The sequence below is a fragment of the Leptodactylus fuscus genome, chromosome 5 (assembly GCF_031893055.1).
Source record: "Leptodactylus fuscus isolate aLepFus1 chromosome 5, aLepFus1.hap2, whole genome shotgun sequence".
In the NCBI taxonomy this organism is placed as follows: Eukaryota; Metazoa; Chordata; class Amphibia; order Anura; family Leptodactylidae; genus Leptodactylus; species Leptodactylus fuscus.
Window position 1 is genome coordinate 69,550,179 of NC_134269.1, and position 20,184 is coordinate 69,570,362.

At 40.1% G+C, this 20,184-nt stretch overlaps 1 protein-coding gene across 1 annotated transcript in view; it reads right to left on the bottom strand.

The window, feature by feature from the left end:
• Positions 1-232: 232 nt before the first annotated feature.
• Positions 233-20,184, bottom strand: part of TMC3 (transmembrane channel like 3) — a 56,313-nt gene continuing 36,361 nt past the window's right edge. The window contains exons 9-22 of the mRNA XM_075273377.1: positions 19,994-20,037; positions 19,657-19,804; positions 18,150-18,259; positions 17,986-18,061; positions 15,343-15,576; positions 12,290-12,418; positions 11,474-11,541; positions 9,469-9,597; positions 8,767-8,877; positions 6,342-6,467; positions 4,142-4,220; positions 4,014-4,056; positions 2,696-2,957; positions 233-1,113 (exon numbers count right to left, since the gene is read on the bottom strand). Coding sequence (XP_075129478.1) covers positions 261-1,113; positions 2,696-2,957; positions 4,014-4,056; positions 4,142-4,220; positions 6,342-6,467; positions 8,767-8,877; positions 9,469-9,597; positions 11,474-11,541; positions 12,290-12,418; positions 15,343-15,576; positions 17,986-18,061; positions 18,150-18,259; positions 19,657-19,804; positions 19,994-20,037 — 2,412 coding nt within the window. The 3' untranslated portion in view covers positions 233-260. The remainder of the gene's footprint in view (positions 1,114-2,695; positions 2,958-4,013; positions 4,057-4,141; positions 4,221-6,341; positions 6,468-8,766; positions 8,878-9,468; positions 9,598-11,473; positions 11,542-12,289; positions 12,419-15,342; positions 15,577-17,985; positions 18,062-18,149; positions 18,260-19,656; positions 19,805-19,993; positions 20,038-20,184) is intronic.

Here is a 20,184-nt window from a genome sequence, read left to right on the forward strand (position 1 = left end):
ACTAAAAACTATGTGTAGCCATTTTATTTGCAGCACATATAGGATTTATTTGTTACTGTTACATTTTAGTTTCTCTACAAAATCTAACCACTGGCTACCTCAGTATCGGTACCATGTATTGCCAACATTATGAATACTGGACTTTTATATCTAGGTGTGTATATGGTATAAAAAATCATATTCAAATTCCTATAGTTTATTATGCATATGGATAGAGAATATTTAGTAGAAACACAGATGGAGGTGCCTGGAATAATATCCTACACGTTTGAACAAATAAGTTCATTAAATGCTGATGGATTTAAGTCTGCACTTGCTCTTGACTTCTTTTTTGTCATCTTTCCACCAGTTTTAATGTATTTGTCTTTATTATGGATGACCTGAATGTATTGGTCAGTGCTGCTGTTTTGCTGGTCGCTGCTAGATGCATTAGACATGGAGTCAGACTCTGTATGGCAACGTTCAAGTTTGTGCTTTGACTTTACTTTCCTGTGGCGTTCCACAAAGTGCTCATCCACATCATAGTTCCTCATATTTAATTTTTTGCGATGATGTGCTGGTCTATCTGAGTCAACCTGGAAACCTCCTTCCCAGGATTTATATTGTATTCGTGCCAAGTCTCTTCCCGATAAAATCTGACTGTCCGTACGATCACCAATATAAAAGCGAGGGGTGTGACGGAGATCTGATAATGAACGAGGCCGGTTAGATTTGCGGATTAAATCTCTTTGAAGTTCCTCCTCTTCCTCCTCACTGAGGTGCGGTGAGTAGGATTTTCTTGGAGTTTGAACAAGATACCTCCTGACATTTCTTGGGTATAGCTCCACTATGTCCCCAGACTCATCCATTCGGAAATGTCTTGGAAGCCTAGATGTTGAGCGCAAGAGTTTCTTTCGAGACTCATGTTCATTAACAATAAAATACCTTGTGTGTGGACGGTGAGAAACAACACTTGGGGTACTGGATCCATGATGCTCAGGTGTTACATGTCTGATTCCTTTTCTGAACAAGGGCTCTGATAGGGAATCTTCAATATGCTTCTTAGACGCTACTGAATTGTAGTTCTTAGTTCTGCAGACATCACTTGAATTTCCCGGTTTTACACTGGGTGGCCTATGATGGAAACAGAATTATTGCATAGGTACCAATATTTGAAGTTGTGGTCTTTCACTGTGTACATAAAGATATTCTAGTCAGAATCATGAATCCCCTGTCCACTGGATAGGCAAAAAAAATAAAAAATAGAGGTTCAACCATTGGGACCCAAACCAATTGCCAGAAGGCCATGGCTTTGAGTCATTTGAATGAAGTGGTGGGGTTAAGCTTATATCCTTCTACCTCATTTCACATTTATGGGGCTGACTGATACAGCTGACCCCTCATTCATATCTGCTTTTGGTAGTCCGTTCGGGGAGTCCGCATGGGGACCCCCTGAACGCACTACCAGATGCATTTGCAAGCACTGTGCAGTAAAAGCCCATGGACCCCATAGACTATAATGGGGTCTTTGTGCTTGCTGCGAGATCTCCGTACGAGCAATGCAGACAGGAAAGTAGATTGTGAAGTACTTTTCTCTCCGCATCTTCTGTGCGGAGATCTGGTGGCAAGCACACAGACCCCATTATAGTCTGCACAGCGCTTGCAATTGTGTTTGGTATTCTGTTTGGGGGGTCCTCATGCGGACTCCCCCGAATGGAATACCAACGCAGATGTCAACCATCCCTTGACTTTCCTTCAGCGGCAAAGACGTTGGAGGGAGTGGCAGAGCACATGCTTGACCGACACTTATCTCAAACTCCTAGTTGTGATCTTGTAGTGGGGAGACATGAGGATTCTCGTTACTAGTGTGAGTTACATCGGTTTAATCGTCACCAAGCTCACATTTTTCACATACCCAGTACATAGGTGATACATGTTTCTGCCTGGAATACCTCTTTTTAAATATGGGAAGAATATGCAAATCTGTCTCCCAAGATGTAAACAGGGAGACAGTGCCTCTGTTATGCTGCCCTCTATAGCAAGCACCCTGAACAACATGCCTGACTTCCCAGAAGCCTTTACTGCATGATGCGAGGTTATAACCAAATCAATTTCTCAGCTACGGACGGCACCATTTCTGTCTCTTTGGACTTTATCAGCGCAGCCTAGAGAGAATTGATTTGGTTTAAGTGAGAGGCTGAAAGACCAGATTGTGGGGATAACGTCTTTCCTTAGGGAGAGACCACTTTCTCAGGTGTGTGGAGACTTATACAGCCATAGTTGCTCCACTGCAAAGGAACATGGGAAGAATATGCAAATCTGTCTCCCAAGATGTAAACAGGGAGACAGTGCCTCTGTTATGCTGCCCTCTATAGCAAGCACCCTGAACAACATGCCCGACTTCCCAGAAGCCTTTACTGCATGATGCGAGGTTATAACCAAATCAATTTCTCAGCTACGGACGGCAACATTTCTGTCTCTTTGGACTTCATCAGCGCAGCCTAGAGAGAATTGATTTGGTTTAAGTGAGAGGCTGTAAGACCAAATCTTTTAAAATACTCATACATCTTTGCTTTTGAACCTAGTGGCAAAGGAAGAGAGAGTTCCAATCTCTGAAAATGAATGAATTTCTCTTGTGATATCCATTGAAATCTATGAGGTTAGTACATTGTTCTGTCTTACATATTTATTTCATGAAATTATAGTGTACACGTACCTGCTCGAAGTGTTCTCTGTCCGCTGCTGTTTTACCCTAGATACAGAAGGGCTCAAGTTTACATTTGGGATTTGGGGAACAGCTACACGGGGGGCAGACTGAGTGATGGTCTGTATTCGACTGTGTTTGTTGCCTGGAGATTCAAAGTTCACCACACTGCCATTCTTCCTGGGAGTCGATGAATGTACAGAAGACTCTTGGCTTATTATGTCACTGTCCGGTTCTCTTTTTTTGTCAAGTCCATCTTTGTTCTGAAACCGCGCTGCGTACAGAAGACATAGTTATGTACTAACATAATAAGTAGAGATGATCTGAACAGCACGCACCATAGAAATGAATGGATGCACCTGGTACTTCCGCTTTGACGGCGGCCGGCCGCTTAACCCTGCGCGTGCCGGCTACGTCCATTCATTTCTATGCGAGCGTGCTGTTCGGATCGGTTGATCCGAACAGTACTCGGTCATCTCTAATAATAAGGACATTGCAAGAAACCACAGTTCGTAATGGAAATAGTATTTCAAGAATTGTATTTTACAGAATTACTGTATAAATTTACTCTATGATATCTGACCTAAGTAGTGCAAATGTAGATAAGTCAACAGGTTTAATTAATATGTGATTTAGAATTAACCTGAACTGAGTTTATTTAGTGGGAGCTGAGCTGCAGTAACTCGTCTCACCACTATACGGTGTATTGAGCTGTTTGATTTTGGCTCTGTACACTGTGCTATTCCGACATGTCAACTAGAAAAAAAAAGTTTTAAATGGTAGAATTCCTTTAAGAAGCAACAAAATTATCCAAATTTAGTGAAAAATTCTGGCACTAAGAAAGTCATCTAATGTGTAGCATATATGTAGACAAGACAGTGTAAAGATGCACTAAATTTATCGTCCACTATCAGCCACTGTGAAAACTCTGGTGTACTTTTAGACTGCGTAGTCCAAAATTTTACTAAAATAGTAAATTTATCCCTATATGTATGAAGAGTGCAGAGAGGGTAACAGAAAACTAGGGGTTGAAATAATATGTTGGTAAAGGGGCCAGAGTGAAGGAATGTATGCATTAGATATTCAGAGGAGACTGGACCAAGTAGACAGATATGAATGATGGTGTCCTCATGTATGGTTAACTACTTTCTTCCCCTTTCTAGCCCAGATGGTGTTTTCCCGGAAGGATAAACAAGTTCTCCTAGACCCATAGACCCTAGACCCATGCACATAGGTGGCTGGCCTGGAGGGCTTCACTAAACAACTGCTTAGCACCTCACAATTCTGTTGCAGGGGTGATGTAGAATGTAAACTTGTTTTTGAAACCTACCTACAGCCATTTTAAACACTTTTTTCTTGTCTTCAGTTCTTTCCTGAAAATAAAAATTGAGTAAAACAAGAGGTACCATATAAGTAATTGTGGCTCAGAATAACACCTATTCACGGACATCTACTTACAGTTTGGATCTGTGCTCGTAGCTGATTGTTAGTGAATTTTAATGACCTTGCAATGCTCTGAAGGTAATAAATCAACATGCTATAAAAGAAAAGTTGCAAAAACACAGAATTAAATTTAATGACTGTACTTATAAATGCAATAAATCATATAAGAGCAGGAAAATTTGCAAATTGACAATAGCAGGGTTTACATAATGTGCACTAAAGAGTTTGTCCAGGAACTTTACTGTACCTTACTTCTTGCTTCTTTTGGACTCGGGGATTCCAGGCTAGTTCCAACCCCATTTCCCATAATTGCAACTAGCACTAATCTCCAGATTGCTCTGACTCCTCTTCCATTTTAACAGGTAATTTACCTGTGATATTGGGGCTGGCAGACTATAGTAAAGCCAGCCCTGATAGCACAAGTAACTATGTGCGAAAAAGTAAGGTGATGGAGGAGTCAGGGGGCTGGGGCTGGTTCTGTGTCATAACTAGGAATTTGCAGGGCCCTAAGGCGAACATTTGACATCAATTTTTTTTTTATGTTGCCATATTATGACACTTGTTACTTTTTCATAGTTAGAAGTATGGAGCTGGGTATGGCATCTTTTTATGCGGGACAAGATGTTATTTTGATTGATACCATTTTGGGGAAGTTCTGATAGTTTGATCACTTTTTATTCCATTTGTTATAGGAGGCAAAAAGTTGAACCCCCCCCCCCAGCTATTTGGTCATTTCGCCGCCATGGGATAATATTTTAATATGTTAATAGTTCGGGCATTGTGGAAGCACAGGGATACCTAAAGTTTTAGTTTACTTTTATTTTTATATGGGATCTAGGGAAAGGGGGGTGATTTCAACTTTTATATTGTTTGTATTATTTTAATATTTTTTTAAAAAACTTTTTTTTCTCTTTTACTTTTATGTTTAGACACCCTAGAGACCTTGAACCCTAGGGGGTCTGATCACTCATACCAATGTATTGCAGTGAATATTAAAATTCCATGTCTCTGGCAGCATGTAATAGAGTCATATTAATGACAAGCCTGGGAGCCTTCAATAGGCTCCTGGCTGTCATAAAAACCGATGGACGCCTTTTGATGATGTTCTGGAGTGCAGCGATCAAGTAAAGATGGCGGCACTCTGGCGCCTGCACAGTGTAGATGCTGCAGTCATGTTTGACCGTGGCATCCAAAGTGTTGGCACTGATCATAGCTGTTAGCGGCAGATACTGGCTGTATTATACAGCCATCACCTACCGTGTATAGAGTGAGCTCAGCTCCTTAGCTCACTTCATCCACCCCTTCACATCCAATCACATACATGTACGTGATTTTGTGTGAAGAGTTTAATTGTCTAAATAGGTACTTTAAACTTGATCCCTTAATGCTCTGCACCACATGCTGTCAGCCAGAATACACTGCATTATATTAGTAATAGTGTTATTATGCTGTAGTGTATTTTATCAAGGATCAATTTGTAAAAAAAAAACCATGTAAAATGTTCAACAAAATAGAAAGATAGAAAAAACACAAACACAAAATACAGCTATAAAAATGCATCTATAGTATTGCCCTGACTGTAAGTGTAACAAAACATGATAATTGCCATGAAAAAGGGTAGAAACAATGCCGGAAATTCAGTTTTAGATCACTTTACTACACAAAAGATGGAATAAAAATGGATCAATGTACCTGAGAAGGGTATCAATAAAAATAAGTCTTCAATGAGCTCCATGAACGGAAATATTATAAAAAAAAGTTAGTAGAATTAGGTCTAAATGCTGAGATTTCATTTCATTGCAGGTTGTTGCTCTTTTCACATGTGTGATAAACTGCAGTGTATTTGGAGTGGTATTTGTTATAATTCATTATGCTTTCTGCTATAATCCATTAAAAACAGATCCATTATTGTTATCAGCATTTCTATATAGTTAATAAGTTTCATTTCTTTGTGTGAATTGTCTCTAATGCAATAATGGGAGTGAATGCTAGGAATACAAGACTTTTGTATTGTACATCCTGCAGCCATCTCCATCACCACTAGTTCCTAAAGCTAATGTTTTGACAGCAGGTTATTAATAGTGTTCAATTGAGGAAGTTTTCTCACCCATTCAGTGACATTTTTGACAGGTTTGCCTTGCTTCTTTCTATGCACAATATAAATCTTTGACAATATTATTTTATCCACTATTATCATGGTCCAAAGATCACTTACAAGAGAAGAAGCAGAGCTGGAAGCACCACCACGGGGCTACTGACATAGCTCATGACCTTGTTGAACCAAGCTGGAAAATCTGTTTCGATGGTTTCTGATATAATGTCATAAATCTTCTCTTGTCCACTGTTGAGATAATGGTTACAAAGCTTTTATACACAATAGGCATGTCCACTGTAGAAAGCAATACAAAGCATGAGTGTTTATATGACAATTTATTCATTTACTCCATTGTATATAATGTGACACAGTAAATGTATTACTAACTCTATGTTCTATTACAATAAAAAATAAAATTATGAAACAATATTGTTCACTATTTTCACTCTTCCTAAAATCTACCCTCAGTTTAACCACTGTATTTATGAAGTAGTTAAAGAGGACCTTTAATGTCCTCAGGCACATGCGGTTTTATATACCGCTGGAAAGCCGACAGCGTGCTGTATTCAGCGCACTGTCGGCTTTCCCATTATATGCCCTGGGGCCAGCGCTGCACCTCCCATGAGGCGACCTGAAGCGACCGCTTCAGGCGGTGCTATGTCAGGTCCCCAGGGAGGGCGGCATTTTTGATTACCTAAGCCAGTCCAGGACAAGCTGTCCTGGACTGGCTTAGCACCGAGCGGTGGTTTGGGGAGGCCACTGGAGCAGCGCTGCTCCAGCGGCCTCCCCTCAAGCTCAGGCAGAGAGCACGTCCTCTCCGTGCCTGCTCTCTGCCTGCAAACGTCGCTAAGACCCGCCCCCTCGCACCGCCATGCCCCCTCCGTGCCGCCACGCCCCCTCTGCTCCGCCCCCTCCTCCCGGGGGGGGGGGGCGGCTTTCCGTAGTTCGCCTTGGGCGGTGAAAGGGGTAGGTTCACCCCTGCCTGGGGCAAGAGATATTGGTGCCGTTACCGGTATCTCTTCACGGTCAAAAGGGTGTTCCTGACAGTCTAACTGGGCTGTGAGGAACGCACCTCCTGACAGTACTGTCCATAGCCCTGTACTGTCAGATGGGGCGTTCCTTACCACCCAACCATGACGTTGAGTGGTGAGGAACGCCCCTCCTTTCCTCTGCTGACAGTACTCATCCATAGACTAGTACTGTGGGGGGTGTTCCTCACCACTCAGCATAATGGTTGGGTGGTAAGGAACGCCCCATCTAACAGTACAGGGCTATGGATAATACTGTCAAAAGGGGTGTTCCTCACAGCCTCACAGACTGTCAGGAATACTCTTCTGACAGTGAAGAGATACAGGTAACGGCACCGATATCTCTTGCCCCGGGGCATTTAATGGGAAAGCCGACAGTGCACTGAATTCAGCTCTCTGTCAGCTTTCTAGTGGTATATAAAACCGCATGTTCCTGAGGACATTAAAGGTCCTCTTCAAAGAGGACCTTTCATCATCTCAACCAACTTCAAATCTTTGCATCCTTCAATAGCTTGTAGTTCCACTGATCACATCACAGTTGGAATTTTTTTTTCTCTAGCCCCCACCATTCTTGAGCAATAATTTCTGTTAATTTCAGTACAATTAGGCTCTCCACTGTATGGTTGATGATTACCAACCATATGCTTCAGCTCAGGATTGCCCACCTGACAATAGAGAGCTTAATTATCATATTGGGTGCTTAAACTAACAGGGCATATTGCTCAGGAACAGTCAGGGCTAGAGAAAAACCGAGTGCTGACTTACTTAAGTTGTACTGATCAGGGCTACTTAAAAATAATAGAGCTCTAAATTCTCAATATTAGTTATTTGCCACAGTTTCCCAACCAAAATAAATAACAAACTGAAAGTCTAAATGTGATCTATGCCCCCAGTGCTGTTTGAGCGCTGGAGCCCGCCCCCAGTGCTGTGAGGGAACTCATTTGCATACCAACAAAAACCGGAACGGTAGCGCAGAGAAGACAACGAAAGGTAGAAGAAGAATAGCCTTTCTTAAGGCTATTCCGAGGTGTTACTCATAAAAAAGAAGTGTTTGTATGATAGGATCCCTTTAAACAGTTATTCCAATCTCCAGTTTTTAGAATATGCCATCACTTAAGGATTACTGGGAGTGCAACCTATGGATCCCCCCAACAATCCTGAGAATGAAAAGACTGTAGTTCTGATTCAATGTTGAATCTACTTTCCTGTATTTTCAGGCACAGAGTTGCCCCCAGCAACTTAGATGTGCAGGAGAATTCAGCCAGTCTTATTCACTTCAATTGAGCTGGGCTGTACCTCCCTTGCACAGAAGGTGGTCTCTGGGAAAACAATATTGCAGGCTCTTTATTCCCACTTTCAGGGTGTCCACCAATAAAGTGATAGCATATCCTAGCACAGGCCAAAAAACATTCAGCCTGACAAATATGCAATAGGGGACTTAATAAGTGGGATAACAACATTTTTTACAGCCCTCTGTGCACTTTTAATGGGCAGCCAAACTTCTACAGATAACTTACCTAAAAGGTCCACAGTTTATAGATGGCTTATACCGTACTATAGCAAAAACAGTAGGCAGCATGCAGAGAAAGAGCATAAAGAGGAGCATAGCCAGATAGAAGTTGTTAGACCTGTAAGAATAGATCGGAGAATGTTCTGTCTGTGAGAATCCCATACAAGGTAAACTTCATTTAATAACATTGGATAAATGTACAATGTAATGTAATTACAGGACATGCAGACAGGTCTATGGCCTTGACATGACCTCTAATAGCTAAATATAACTATAATACAAGTATATATAAAGAGCAGATTGCTGCTTATAATACTCCAGGATTATTGAAGGCTTATTTTACATTTTGTTTTAGCTCAGTTTTCAGGTTGATACTTTTGTTATAAGAAGTTTAGCAAAGACTTCAGAAAATAATTGCTTCATGGTCAATTACATTGGAGCCAAAGTTTAATATGACTTGATCTTTTTTACCGGACAACAGGAACCATACAATTACAGTGGATTTACAAAGTCTCAGTATGTTCCTAAAATTTAGCTGTCAAGCAAGAACATCAACTTATTCTAGTGTGACCTCATCTTTAACTGGTGGCTATTACAGCAATACATTTCTACTATAACCTTCCTAGGATATGGACTTCATTTATCTTTATAATGTAGTGGTGAGCCGAGATATTGTATTCCTGCTCTTCATGAACTACTTACTACTGACCTTGAAGCCCGGAAAACCTGCTGGTGTGGAACATTGCATGTCAGCACTGCCCAGCTTCTTAAATACATCAGTCCTATCAATTTGAAAACATTGAAAGCTGGCAGACATGGAGAAAAAAATGCTCCCATCCTAAAAAAGTGAAAATAAATGGAAAAAATGTATAATTAAAATACTCCTACTATTTATGAATACAAACATTTGAACACTTGAGGAATCCCATGCACTCCAATATGTCTGAAGCTTTTCTTCCAAGGTATATTCCCCCATTTCTGTAGGTGTTAGGTGACATGAAGTGGCCAGGACTACAGCAGAATGGGCTGTTTCAGTTAGGGGAGTACCACCCATGAAATACGGTCCGTGTGTCAGCCAGGTTTACCAGCTTGAACTTCGTGCTGGGAGCAGGACTATAGCTATCTATCTATCTATCTCATATCTATCTATCTATCTAGCTATCTATCTATCTATCTATCTATCTATCTCATATCTATCTATCTATCTATCTATCTATCTATCTATCATCTATCTATCTATCTATCTATCTATCTGTCTCCTATCTATCTATCTATCTATCTATCTATCTATCTATCTATCATCGACCTCCTATCTATCTCATATCTATCTATCTATCTATCTATCTATCTATCTATCTATCTATCTATCTATCTCTCTATCTCTCATTTCTCTCTATCTATCTGTCTTATTTCTTTCTTTCTTTCTTTCTTTCTTTCTTTCTTTCTTTCTTTCTTTCTTTCTATATCATATCATATCTATCTATCTATCTATCTATCTATCTATCATCTATCTATCTCTGTAGAAGCCACTTAGTATGGTGAGACACATAGCAGACTCTTTAAATGGTGGGGCATGTGGTATGGTACAGGATAGTAAAGTATATGGATAACACTTTCAATGATGGGCATGTGCTTGCATTCATATTACTTGGAGGGTATTTGGCCATATTGGGCATGTATCAGATACTTTGTAAAGTTGGGCATGAAGCTGGCAGCATATGTTTCTTTGGTCCTGTCATTGTATAGGGAGCCAAGTAGCCATGTATATGTGCTAGCCAGTTTATTTGCACCCTGTAACTTGCATTATTGAAGGGCTATAAAACATAAAAAGACTGGGCATGAAAATATGTTGACAGTTATCCCCCAATAATACTGTATGTTACACAGTGTATTATGGCACCATATCAGTAGAGCGAAGTCCATGGATTAGGGTTGAGCGATCGTGTTCGGAAAAAATCGGATTCTGATTGGCGATCGAGAAAATTTCACGATCGTGATCGGAATTCTGAACACGATCTTTTTAGGTGGGATCGAGATCGGTAGTATTTCCCACAATGCCTTCACACTGAGTATATAGCGTATACTCAGTTTGAAGGCTCCGCTGCGGTTCCATAGGAATGAATGGAAGCAGCCGGCACACAGCCTTAACCCCCTGCGCGCCGGCTGCCTCCATTCATTATAATGGGAGACTAAAGTAGCATCTCTAGTAGCTACTTACCTCCAGAGATGGCTGCTCTGCTGCTCTTCACTTCGCTGCCGCTCCAGCTGCAGTCTTTCCTCGCCTCGCTTCCCCCTCCCTGCCAGGTTAGGAGAGTGTGGGTGGGTTAGGAGAGTGTGGGCGGGTACAGGGCGGGGAGATGTGATGTCTCCCCTCCCAGTACCCACCCACACTCTCCTAACCCGCCCACTCTCTCCTAAACTGGCAGGGAGGGGGCAGCGAAGGGAGAAGAAGACTGCAGCTGGAGCAGCAGCGAGGTGAAGCGCAGCGGAGCAGCCATCTCTGGAGGTAAGTGGACACCAGGGGGGACTAAGTAGCCAGAGGATTAAAAAAAAATCCTCTGGCTACTTAGTGATTCACTACACGCGTTCGAATGAAAAATGATCGGAAATCGGATTTTAAAATCGAACCTGAAAAGTCAGGATCGGCTCAACCCTACCATGGATACATACACACTGTATGGAATATATCTGGTTATACATATGACTATACATACCATATCATTCCTTGGTTGTAGACCAGATGCAGAACATTTTCAGCAATTTTGAATTCTCCATATTCCGGCTAAATACATATTGGAACATTAATTTAAACATATATAAATGTAAACTACGCAATAGTCATTATCTGAACAAACACATACTGCAGATAGGGTTAAATCCAAATGACAAAACAGGCAAATCAAATTATAGCTCATTCTCTTGTTAAACAGCCAAGCATAGTTTAACCTAATAGCTGTCCATAGTCAACAGTGAGGATAGACATGGATAAAAGATCCTACCACCGAACATCATCTTTACACATATTACACAATTATGGAACAGACATGTCAGTATGAAGCAAACCTTACTGTCTATAAGAGACAGTGACTCACCCAAAATACGTAAGGCATGTACTGGATAATAGTCCAGACTTCTACACAATTCTGTTAGGCTCTACTCACACAACACAGAATTATGGCTGTGACGGACAGTCTTTTAATGGTGATATCAATGGAGCTATTCATGACAGTTTTATTTGACGGTCCATTTTAACATGTCCTGTTTGTGTATGTCCACAATTTATTTATACTGAAATGTATATCTGTCTCATAGGTGGTATAAAATTTGACAACTTGGCACTTTCTAATCCCAGAACTTTCTGTCTGTATGTAAGATTTTTTTTATGTAAGATTTTTGCCATAGAGAAACTCTCATCTCATCTCCAACTTGTAATTCTGAATTATTTCTTATCCGTTTTTAAATGATTTAGCTTCTCAGATTCAGTTTTATTAATATTACTAAACTTTACAAATATTTCATTTGATACTCACAAATTTGCTTTCAAGGTCCCAGCAGCAGCAGTCACTCAAATACCGAACAAACAGACCACGAAAAAAATCAATCAGTAGGATACTGGCCACTGTGAATATCATATCAATAATGGAAAGCTTCAGCATCTCCTGAAACAAGAAGTGTCAAGTAGTTAACATCAAAACAATCTGACTTCTGAAATATATATGGAACATTCTGCGCTACTGGTTTGTTAAGATTCATCTCAGACTTCCAATGGTTTTCAGAAAATAATGAAAAGGAAACCTGTCATCAGTTTTCATGACACTATCCATTATAACCTTTATATTGATGGCCATAGAGACATTTGGTACACATCCATATACAGTCACCCCTGAAATTTGTCTGGAAAATAATATTTAGAAAATAGAAAAATGTATTTCTCCCGGAAAATTATTGCAATTACACATATTTTGTTATACACATGTTTATTTCCTTTTTGTGTATTGGAACAACACAAAAAAACACAGAAAAAAAAGCCAAGAATTATAAAATTTCACGCAAAACTCCAAATATGGGCAGACAAAATTATTGGCACCCTCAACTTAAAATATGGTCGCACACCCTTTGGAAAAAATAACTGAAATCAATAATTTCCTATAACAATCAACAAGCTTCATACACCTCTCAACTGAAATTTTGGTCCACTCTTCTTTTGCAAAGTGTTCCAGGTCTCTCATATTTGAAGGGTGCCTTCTCCTAACAGCAAATTTAAGAGCTCTCCATAGGTATTTAATGGGGTTTAGATCTGGACTCATTTCAGGCCACTTGAAGTCTCCAGCTCTTTGTTTACATTAACTTCTGGGTGATTTTTGGAGTATGTTTGGGGTAATTGTCCTATTGGAAGACCCATGAACTAGGGCACAAACCCAAGTTTTTGACACTGGGCCCTACATCGAGACCCTTAATCCTTTGGTAATATGTAGATTTCATGATGCCTTGCACACAGTCAAGGCACCGAGTGCCAGTGGCAGCAAAACAACCCCAAAGCATCTTTGAATTTCCACCATATTTGACTGCGGGTAGTGTGTTCTTTTCTTTGTAGGCCACATTCCATTTTCGGTAAACAGTAGAATGTTATGCTTTACCAAAAAGCTCTCTCTTGGTCTCATCTATTCACGCATACTCACGTCCATTTTGGAAAACTGTAGTTTAGCTTTTTTATGCCTGTGTGTCAGCAGTGGGGTCCTCCTGGCTCTCCTGCCATAGCATTTCATTTCAATTCATTCAAATGTCAATGGATAGTTCATGCTTACACTGATACATCCTGAGCCTGCAGGACAGCTTAAAAATCTTTAGAACTTGATTGGGTCTGCTTATCCACCATCTAGACTTCCCAGCGTTGCAACCTTTCATCAATTTTTCCCTTCCTTCCTTGTCCAGGTAGATTATTAGCTCAGTGTCATGGGTTGTAAACTTCTCGATTATATTGCAAACCGTGAACATCAAGATCTCTGGAGATGGATGTAACCTTGAAATTGTTGATATTTTTCCACAATTTTGGCTCTCAATTCCTTAATCAGTTCTCTTCTCTTTCTGTTCTCCGTGCTTTGTGTGGCACACACAGAAACACAAAACAAAATGGAGTCAAGTTCTCTCCTTTTTATCTACTTCACAGGTGTGATTTTTATATTGCCTACCCCTGTTACTTGCCACAGGTGAGTTTGATCAAGCATCACATGCTTGAAACAAAGTTATCTACCGTATATTTGTATACTTAAAGGGGTATTCCTATCTCAAGGATCCTATCTATACTGCAAGCTTATTTAAAATGCAAGCATTCTCCTAAATACATTGCTTTAGCAATATTGCTTTGTTTGCCTGCTATGTTAAATTATTGCTCCCATTGTTTACACATCGTTATCGAGGCTCTGATCTTAGGTCAGATGACATGATTCTCTCACTGCAGTTTGCTGATAAATGCTCAGGCGGTGTTGCTATCTCTATATGTAAACACAATGATAACATTGACTTCTCTGCAAATCTGTTCTTTCCTCTGCAGTATCTTTTTTTTCTATCCAACCTTGTGTAATGTAATATACATTTTCTGTGCGTATTTGATATGTATTTATATGAAATTTCTAGTAATCATAATAAATAATCTCTTGTAATAAAGGCATTGTCTATTGAGGTACTTTAGAGTGTTCTGTCCATCAAACAGTCAAAGACCTACCACCAACTTGATGAAGAATATAGGAAGTGAAATGAAGAGACAGCAGGCAAACTGGTGAGAGAGAAGGGAAAACCCCTTTAGGCTAAGGCCACACGGGACGTCATACAGCAATAAAGCGATGCGAGAAAAAATGTGGTGGCAACGCTTTACGGTTCTTCCCACAGCGTTTTAGACAGAAAGTTCAGGGAGTTTTCCTCTGCAGACTTTCTGTTATGAATATACCTCTAGGTAAACCGCTGGCGTTTCTGTAGGTATAATTGACATGCTGTGATTTCCAAAATCGCACCAGTGTTTACTGCAAAGTGGGCATGGGATTTGATATAATTCTATCCACTTTGCCATTACTGTAAAATGTTGTGATTTTTCCTTCAGCAGAAATTGCAGAATTTCAATCCCGTGGGGCCCTGGCCTTAAGGCTGCAGAGACACTCAGGACATATCCATGTGTAATAGCCATAACATAGTGTACCTAATAGAAAGAAATTAGTTTTAAATCCTGCTCTATATACAATTACTATTGGGTAGAGTGTTTTTCCAGCAGGAAAGTATCCTGCAATCTCAGACCAGCTCTTTCCATTTAGGTTTTATTGACACCCATGACACTCCTGTATTACCCACTGATTCCAGCAAAGGTATACCAGTCAAACAGATGGGAGGGGGTTTTACCAGGCTCTTTTTTCCTCTTTCAGGTGCTAATTGATAATAATAATGCGAATTAATAAAAAGATAATATGGCATTACTTTACTGTAACAGATTTTACTAAGAAGACTAACTGTATGTGCAACATCTCTCTTATAGCATTGTGATATTGCATGATGGAGTATGATATCAATTTGCTATGAACCACTATTGTTAACTCACCTGGCCTACATAGGTTTCCCAACATTCATTCTTCTGTGGTCGGATGGTTGGTATTACCAAGGGTGTTGTATGATTGTCAATGAGTGCTAAAGGCTTTGTCAAGTTGTGCTCAAATTCTAGAAAGAGAGTAGAGTTTGTGTCCATTCCTGTAGGAGTAGTTGCTGTAGAAAGCACAGTGACCGCTGTGGTAGCATAGAGTGGAGCAGCGTCTACGAATGTGTTGTTACCGCTGTTCTGAAACGAGACATTCAGAATGTGTATAAGCTTAAGATATGTAAATGTACAGGTAAGATAATTGTTTAATGATGGTATGAGTGAAAAGTATAGTTTAGTTATTTCCCTATGTCATCCTAGTGTAACATTGTCTAAATTGGACTTCTATAGATTGGTGCTCAACAATGAATACTTTGGTAACTCCGATGGTCTTAGTGGTGATAGTCTTTTGCCTTGATAGGTTGACAATGGATACCATGAATTCAGTAAATTTCTACAGTCTTGTGACAAACCTAGCCATGATTTCCGTTTTGTGGTGGGTTATCTCTTGTACATCCACTGTACTTGTACTATGAGAAGATAAAAATTTAAATAATAGCTGTGTTTTTGACATGTGGCCAGCCTTAGAAAATTTTTGCATTTATAGTAGTATTCATTGGCAATCTATTAAAACAAGTTATTGTCACCACTAAAATGGCTAAAAAATATATATTTTTAAAAATGTAATTATATCTATTTGCAAAAATGTTTAACTTTTAATCAACTATAAATTTAAATTTAGCTGTTTCTGGGAAAACCCTTTTTCTCTTTTTGTCATAGGAGAGTTATTAGGCAAAATTGTGACAGTCCACACCCTTGGATGAAGAGCAAGGCCACACATGAATGGTTTTAGGCCAGGGCCCCGCGTGGCGGTAACACCACAGAAAAAAATGTGGCATTTTACAGTCACAGCAAAGCGGATGGGATTCTAGTGAATTCCATCCACACTTTGTGGGAAAATACGTGGTGTATAGAGATGAGCGAGTACTGTTCGGATCAGCCAATCCGAACAGCACGCTCGCATAGAAATGAATGGACGTAGCCGGCATGCGGGGGGTTAAGCGGCCGGCCAACGTCAAAGCGGAAGTACCAGGTGCATCCATTCATTTCTACGGAGCGTGCTGTTCGGATCGGCTGATCCGAACAGTACTCGCTCATCTCTAGTGGTGTAGACACACAGCAAGTTCCAAAATGTTGCGGTTTTAAAAATTGTGGCATGTCAATTATATCTGCAGCAACACCAATGGTTTCCCTATAGATATAACTGAAGCAGAAAGTCCGCAGAGGAAACCTCTGCAAACATTCTGTGCAAAGCACTGTGGAAAAAAACCACGATGCGTTGCTGCCGCGGCTTGACCCACGGCTCTTTTTTGCTGTAAGATGCTATGTGGGGCCTTAGCCTTAGGATGCTTTACTCATGGCATGATACAAGACGTATGGGCAGTTATTCCGCAAAAAACCCATCATCAAACGTTTTGCAGGAACTACATAGATCAGACTAAGACTGGGGTAAAGCCCCCTTCAGACTGTATGAGACATCTGTAAGAATGAGTGTGTCAAAATTTGTGTTAGTCTCAAAAGATTTGGTCATGACTAGAGATGAGCGAACAGTGAAATATTCGAGATTCGATATCCGTTTCGAGTAGAGCCTCAATATTCGCCTACTCGATCGAATATCGAATCCCATTATAGTCTATGGTGAAAAATGCTTGTTTCAGGGGAAACCACTATTCGACTAAAGGAGAGTCACCAAGTCCACGAATAGCAGGAGTGTGTTTAGGAGGAGCGCTGTGCAGTTAAAGTGCATGGACCTCATTATAGTCTATGGGGTCCGTGCGCTTTAACTGCACAGCGCTTGCAGTTGCGCTGATAAAAAGTAAGCTCCCTCGTAATAGCAAGCTGCCAACTCTCCCGACTAGCAAAGACGAGCCTGCTGCAAATCAACGCTGGTTCTGCAGAAGGCTCGTCCTTGCTAGTCAGGAGAGCTGGCAGTTTGCTGTTACGAGGGAGCTGACTGTTTCTCATAGGAATGAATTGACCAACGTTGATTGGCCAGTGTACAGCATTCAGCAAATCAATGCTGGTTCTGCCGGAGGCTTGTCTGTGAGGAGGCGGAGTCTAAGGACGGACCACAATGGAGGACTCTTGTGTATTAAACTGTTTCAATAAACTAGATTTGTTGTCCATGAGACAACCTCTGTCCACATACGCTATAACAGCATATAGGAACCATAGAAGATGGTCGGTCACTAAAGGCTTCTCATCATAAACCAGATGGGTTTGCCAATGGATTTGATGCAGCATATCCAGATACAGCTTCCTTACAAAAATAATTGATCCCCAGATTAGAGAAATCAGACCCTGTTATCAACCAATCTTCCTCCTTTTCATTCCAAACTACTGTTTTGGGCCTGCGTTTAGTGTTCTTTGAAAGGATTTGCACTATCATAAAATATGCTAAAAGATGTTTATTGTAATCTCTCCCTAAACAGAATACAGACATCCTATGTTGTAACCTATATTCTGTCTATGGCATGCACAAGGAGATGTGAAGTGTGTCACATAGTGCTAAGCTTATGAATATGTGTGTAAGCTGGACCATTTACTTACTTCACTCATGCTGTTTACTTTGTCCAATAGGGCAATGATTAAACTGTACAAGTTCCCTAGATATAAAACCAGAACCCTGAAGGCAGAACAGATAGAGTGAATACATGGATAACATGCGTCCATATTGTTACTATTATCAGAATCCATTTGCTCTTCATTCTTACCTTGCCAACTGAAACCGCAATGTTGTCCTTGGATGATACATTTCCAACGCAGCTACGAGCTCAAATGCTGAAGGAGCAATCATGGTTATGAGAGAAACCACAACGCTCACCTAGAAAGTGGTATATAGACATCATATCATGCATACCATATATACATTCTTAATTTTGTACAAGCTATTAGTTCTCCATTAAAGGGGATGTTCCATCACGTAAATTTTTTGTCTTTGTTCCATATTAATTCTATTCTATAATGGGTGAATAATATACTGGTGGGTCAGGTGCACAGGTAGAATGATACTCTTTGTGACAATTTTCAAGAAAAACCCAGTACTGGACAGAGAGCCATTGAGTATCAAATACTTCTGCACTAATAAAGATAAAGGTCCATTAAGTTCCACCCATATCCCAACAACATTGACCCAGAGGAAGGCAAAAACATCAAACATGTCCATGCTTTAAATAGTCAGCCATATATTTCAGAGAAATGTATGTATGCCTGCAACAAATTTCAATGTGAACAGAGCTATTTCAGAATGCAACATCTGACACAGAGCTGTCATAATAATTTTTTTTTTTTACATATTTATACACATTCCTCCAAACCTTCAGATGGCAACATAAGAAGGAGTACCAAAGACTTTATGAATCTTTTCTTACTATAAGCTACATAGCATACAATATTTCCAACCCAGTAAGACTTGCAATTTCAGTTAAACACAGTTAGGCTAAGGCCTGAAGTAGCAAAATGCAGCTAAAATGCTTTGGAAAGAAACACATGGCATTTTTTTTCTGCATAGTTTTTCAATTACTTTTTTCTGTGTTTTTCTCTCCCTTTTTTCCCCCCTAAGGAAATCGCTCACATTTCTGCAGGCAAAATTAACATGCTGCGTTTGTCTCTACAATGTGTGTCCGACATTAAATTACATGTCATTCACTTTTCTGGTACTGTAAAATGCAGCGATTTTTCTACTGCATTTTCGTAGCAGCCTAAAACACTGCGTTTCCATAATATAGGGCCTTAGCCAGTGGCGTAACTAGGAATGGTGGGGTCCCGTGGCAAACTTTTGACATGGCCCCCCTCCCCCGACCGACGCTGAAGACCTCGACCAACTGACCCCTAACGCCGCCGCCCCTCCACCCCGCGCATTTCTGCGTACACTATAATATCCTATATTGGCCCCTGCACACAGTATTATGTCCCATTGTGGACACCCATGAACAATTATTATACTCTCTTAGCATTAAACAAGTCTACAAGAATAGAAAGGAATTATTCAGAAAACAATGTTACAGGAAGAACAAAAAAAGCAACATCTTTTAGTAACTGCACACAGAAAATATTTTCTATTATACCCCTATTATATGCAAGCCATATATCTCTATTCGGGTGTATTGTCCATAATGTAAAGCGCACAAGGGCACCAGGTAAGCAACACTAAACATGCAGATCTTGGTTATAGCCCAGATTATTACTGCAGAGGAAGGAATTGAACTGAAATATATGTACCTCATTTTTCTCCCAAAGTGTTAGCTCTATTTTTGTACGTTCCAGTTTTTGTGATCTGTCTACCACAAAGTAGATAATGTAGATACTGCCGGCCAGTGAGAGCAGAACTAAGATATTGGCAAGAATCCTTAGACTTATTGTAACTGCCCTGAAAGCAGAACATGTGGTCAGGTGAAGAGAGTTTTCCATATTTCATGTTATATAGCTGAAACTATTTACATTCATCGTAGTAAGAATGGCGCTATATATCTCACATGTATAAGAGCACTAAGCAATACAATGAAAATATATTTCTCACAATATGAAACCTAAAGAATAGTCTTGCTATTATACTTACAAATTCTTGCTTTTTCGCTTTTCCTGCTCTTCTAATATTGCTTCCTGCATGAAACGTAAGAATAGAAAGCAGAATCATGACCTACATGCACAATACATTTAGTCTAAAGGCAATATAATGTTATTACAAGTTTCTTTACCTTCTCTTCTTACCATGTTGGTTGTGTATCTCCTTATGTCACATGCCATAAA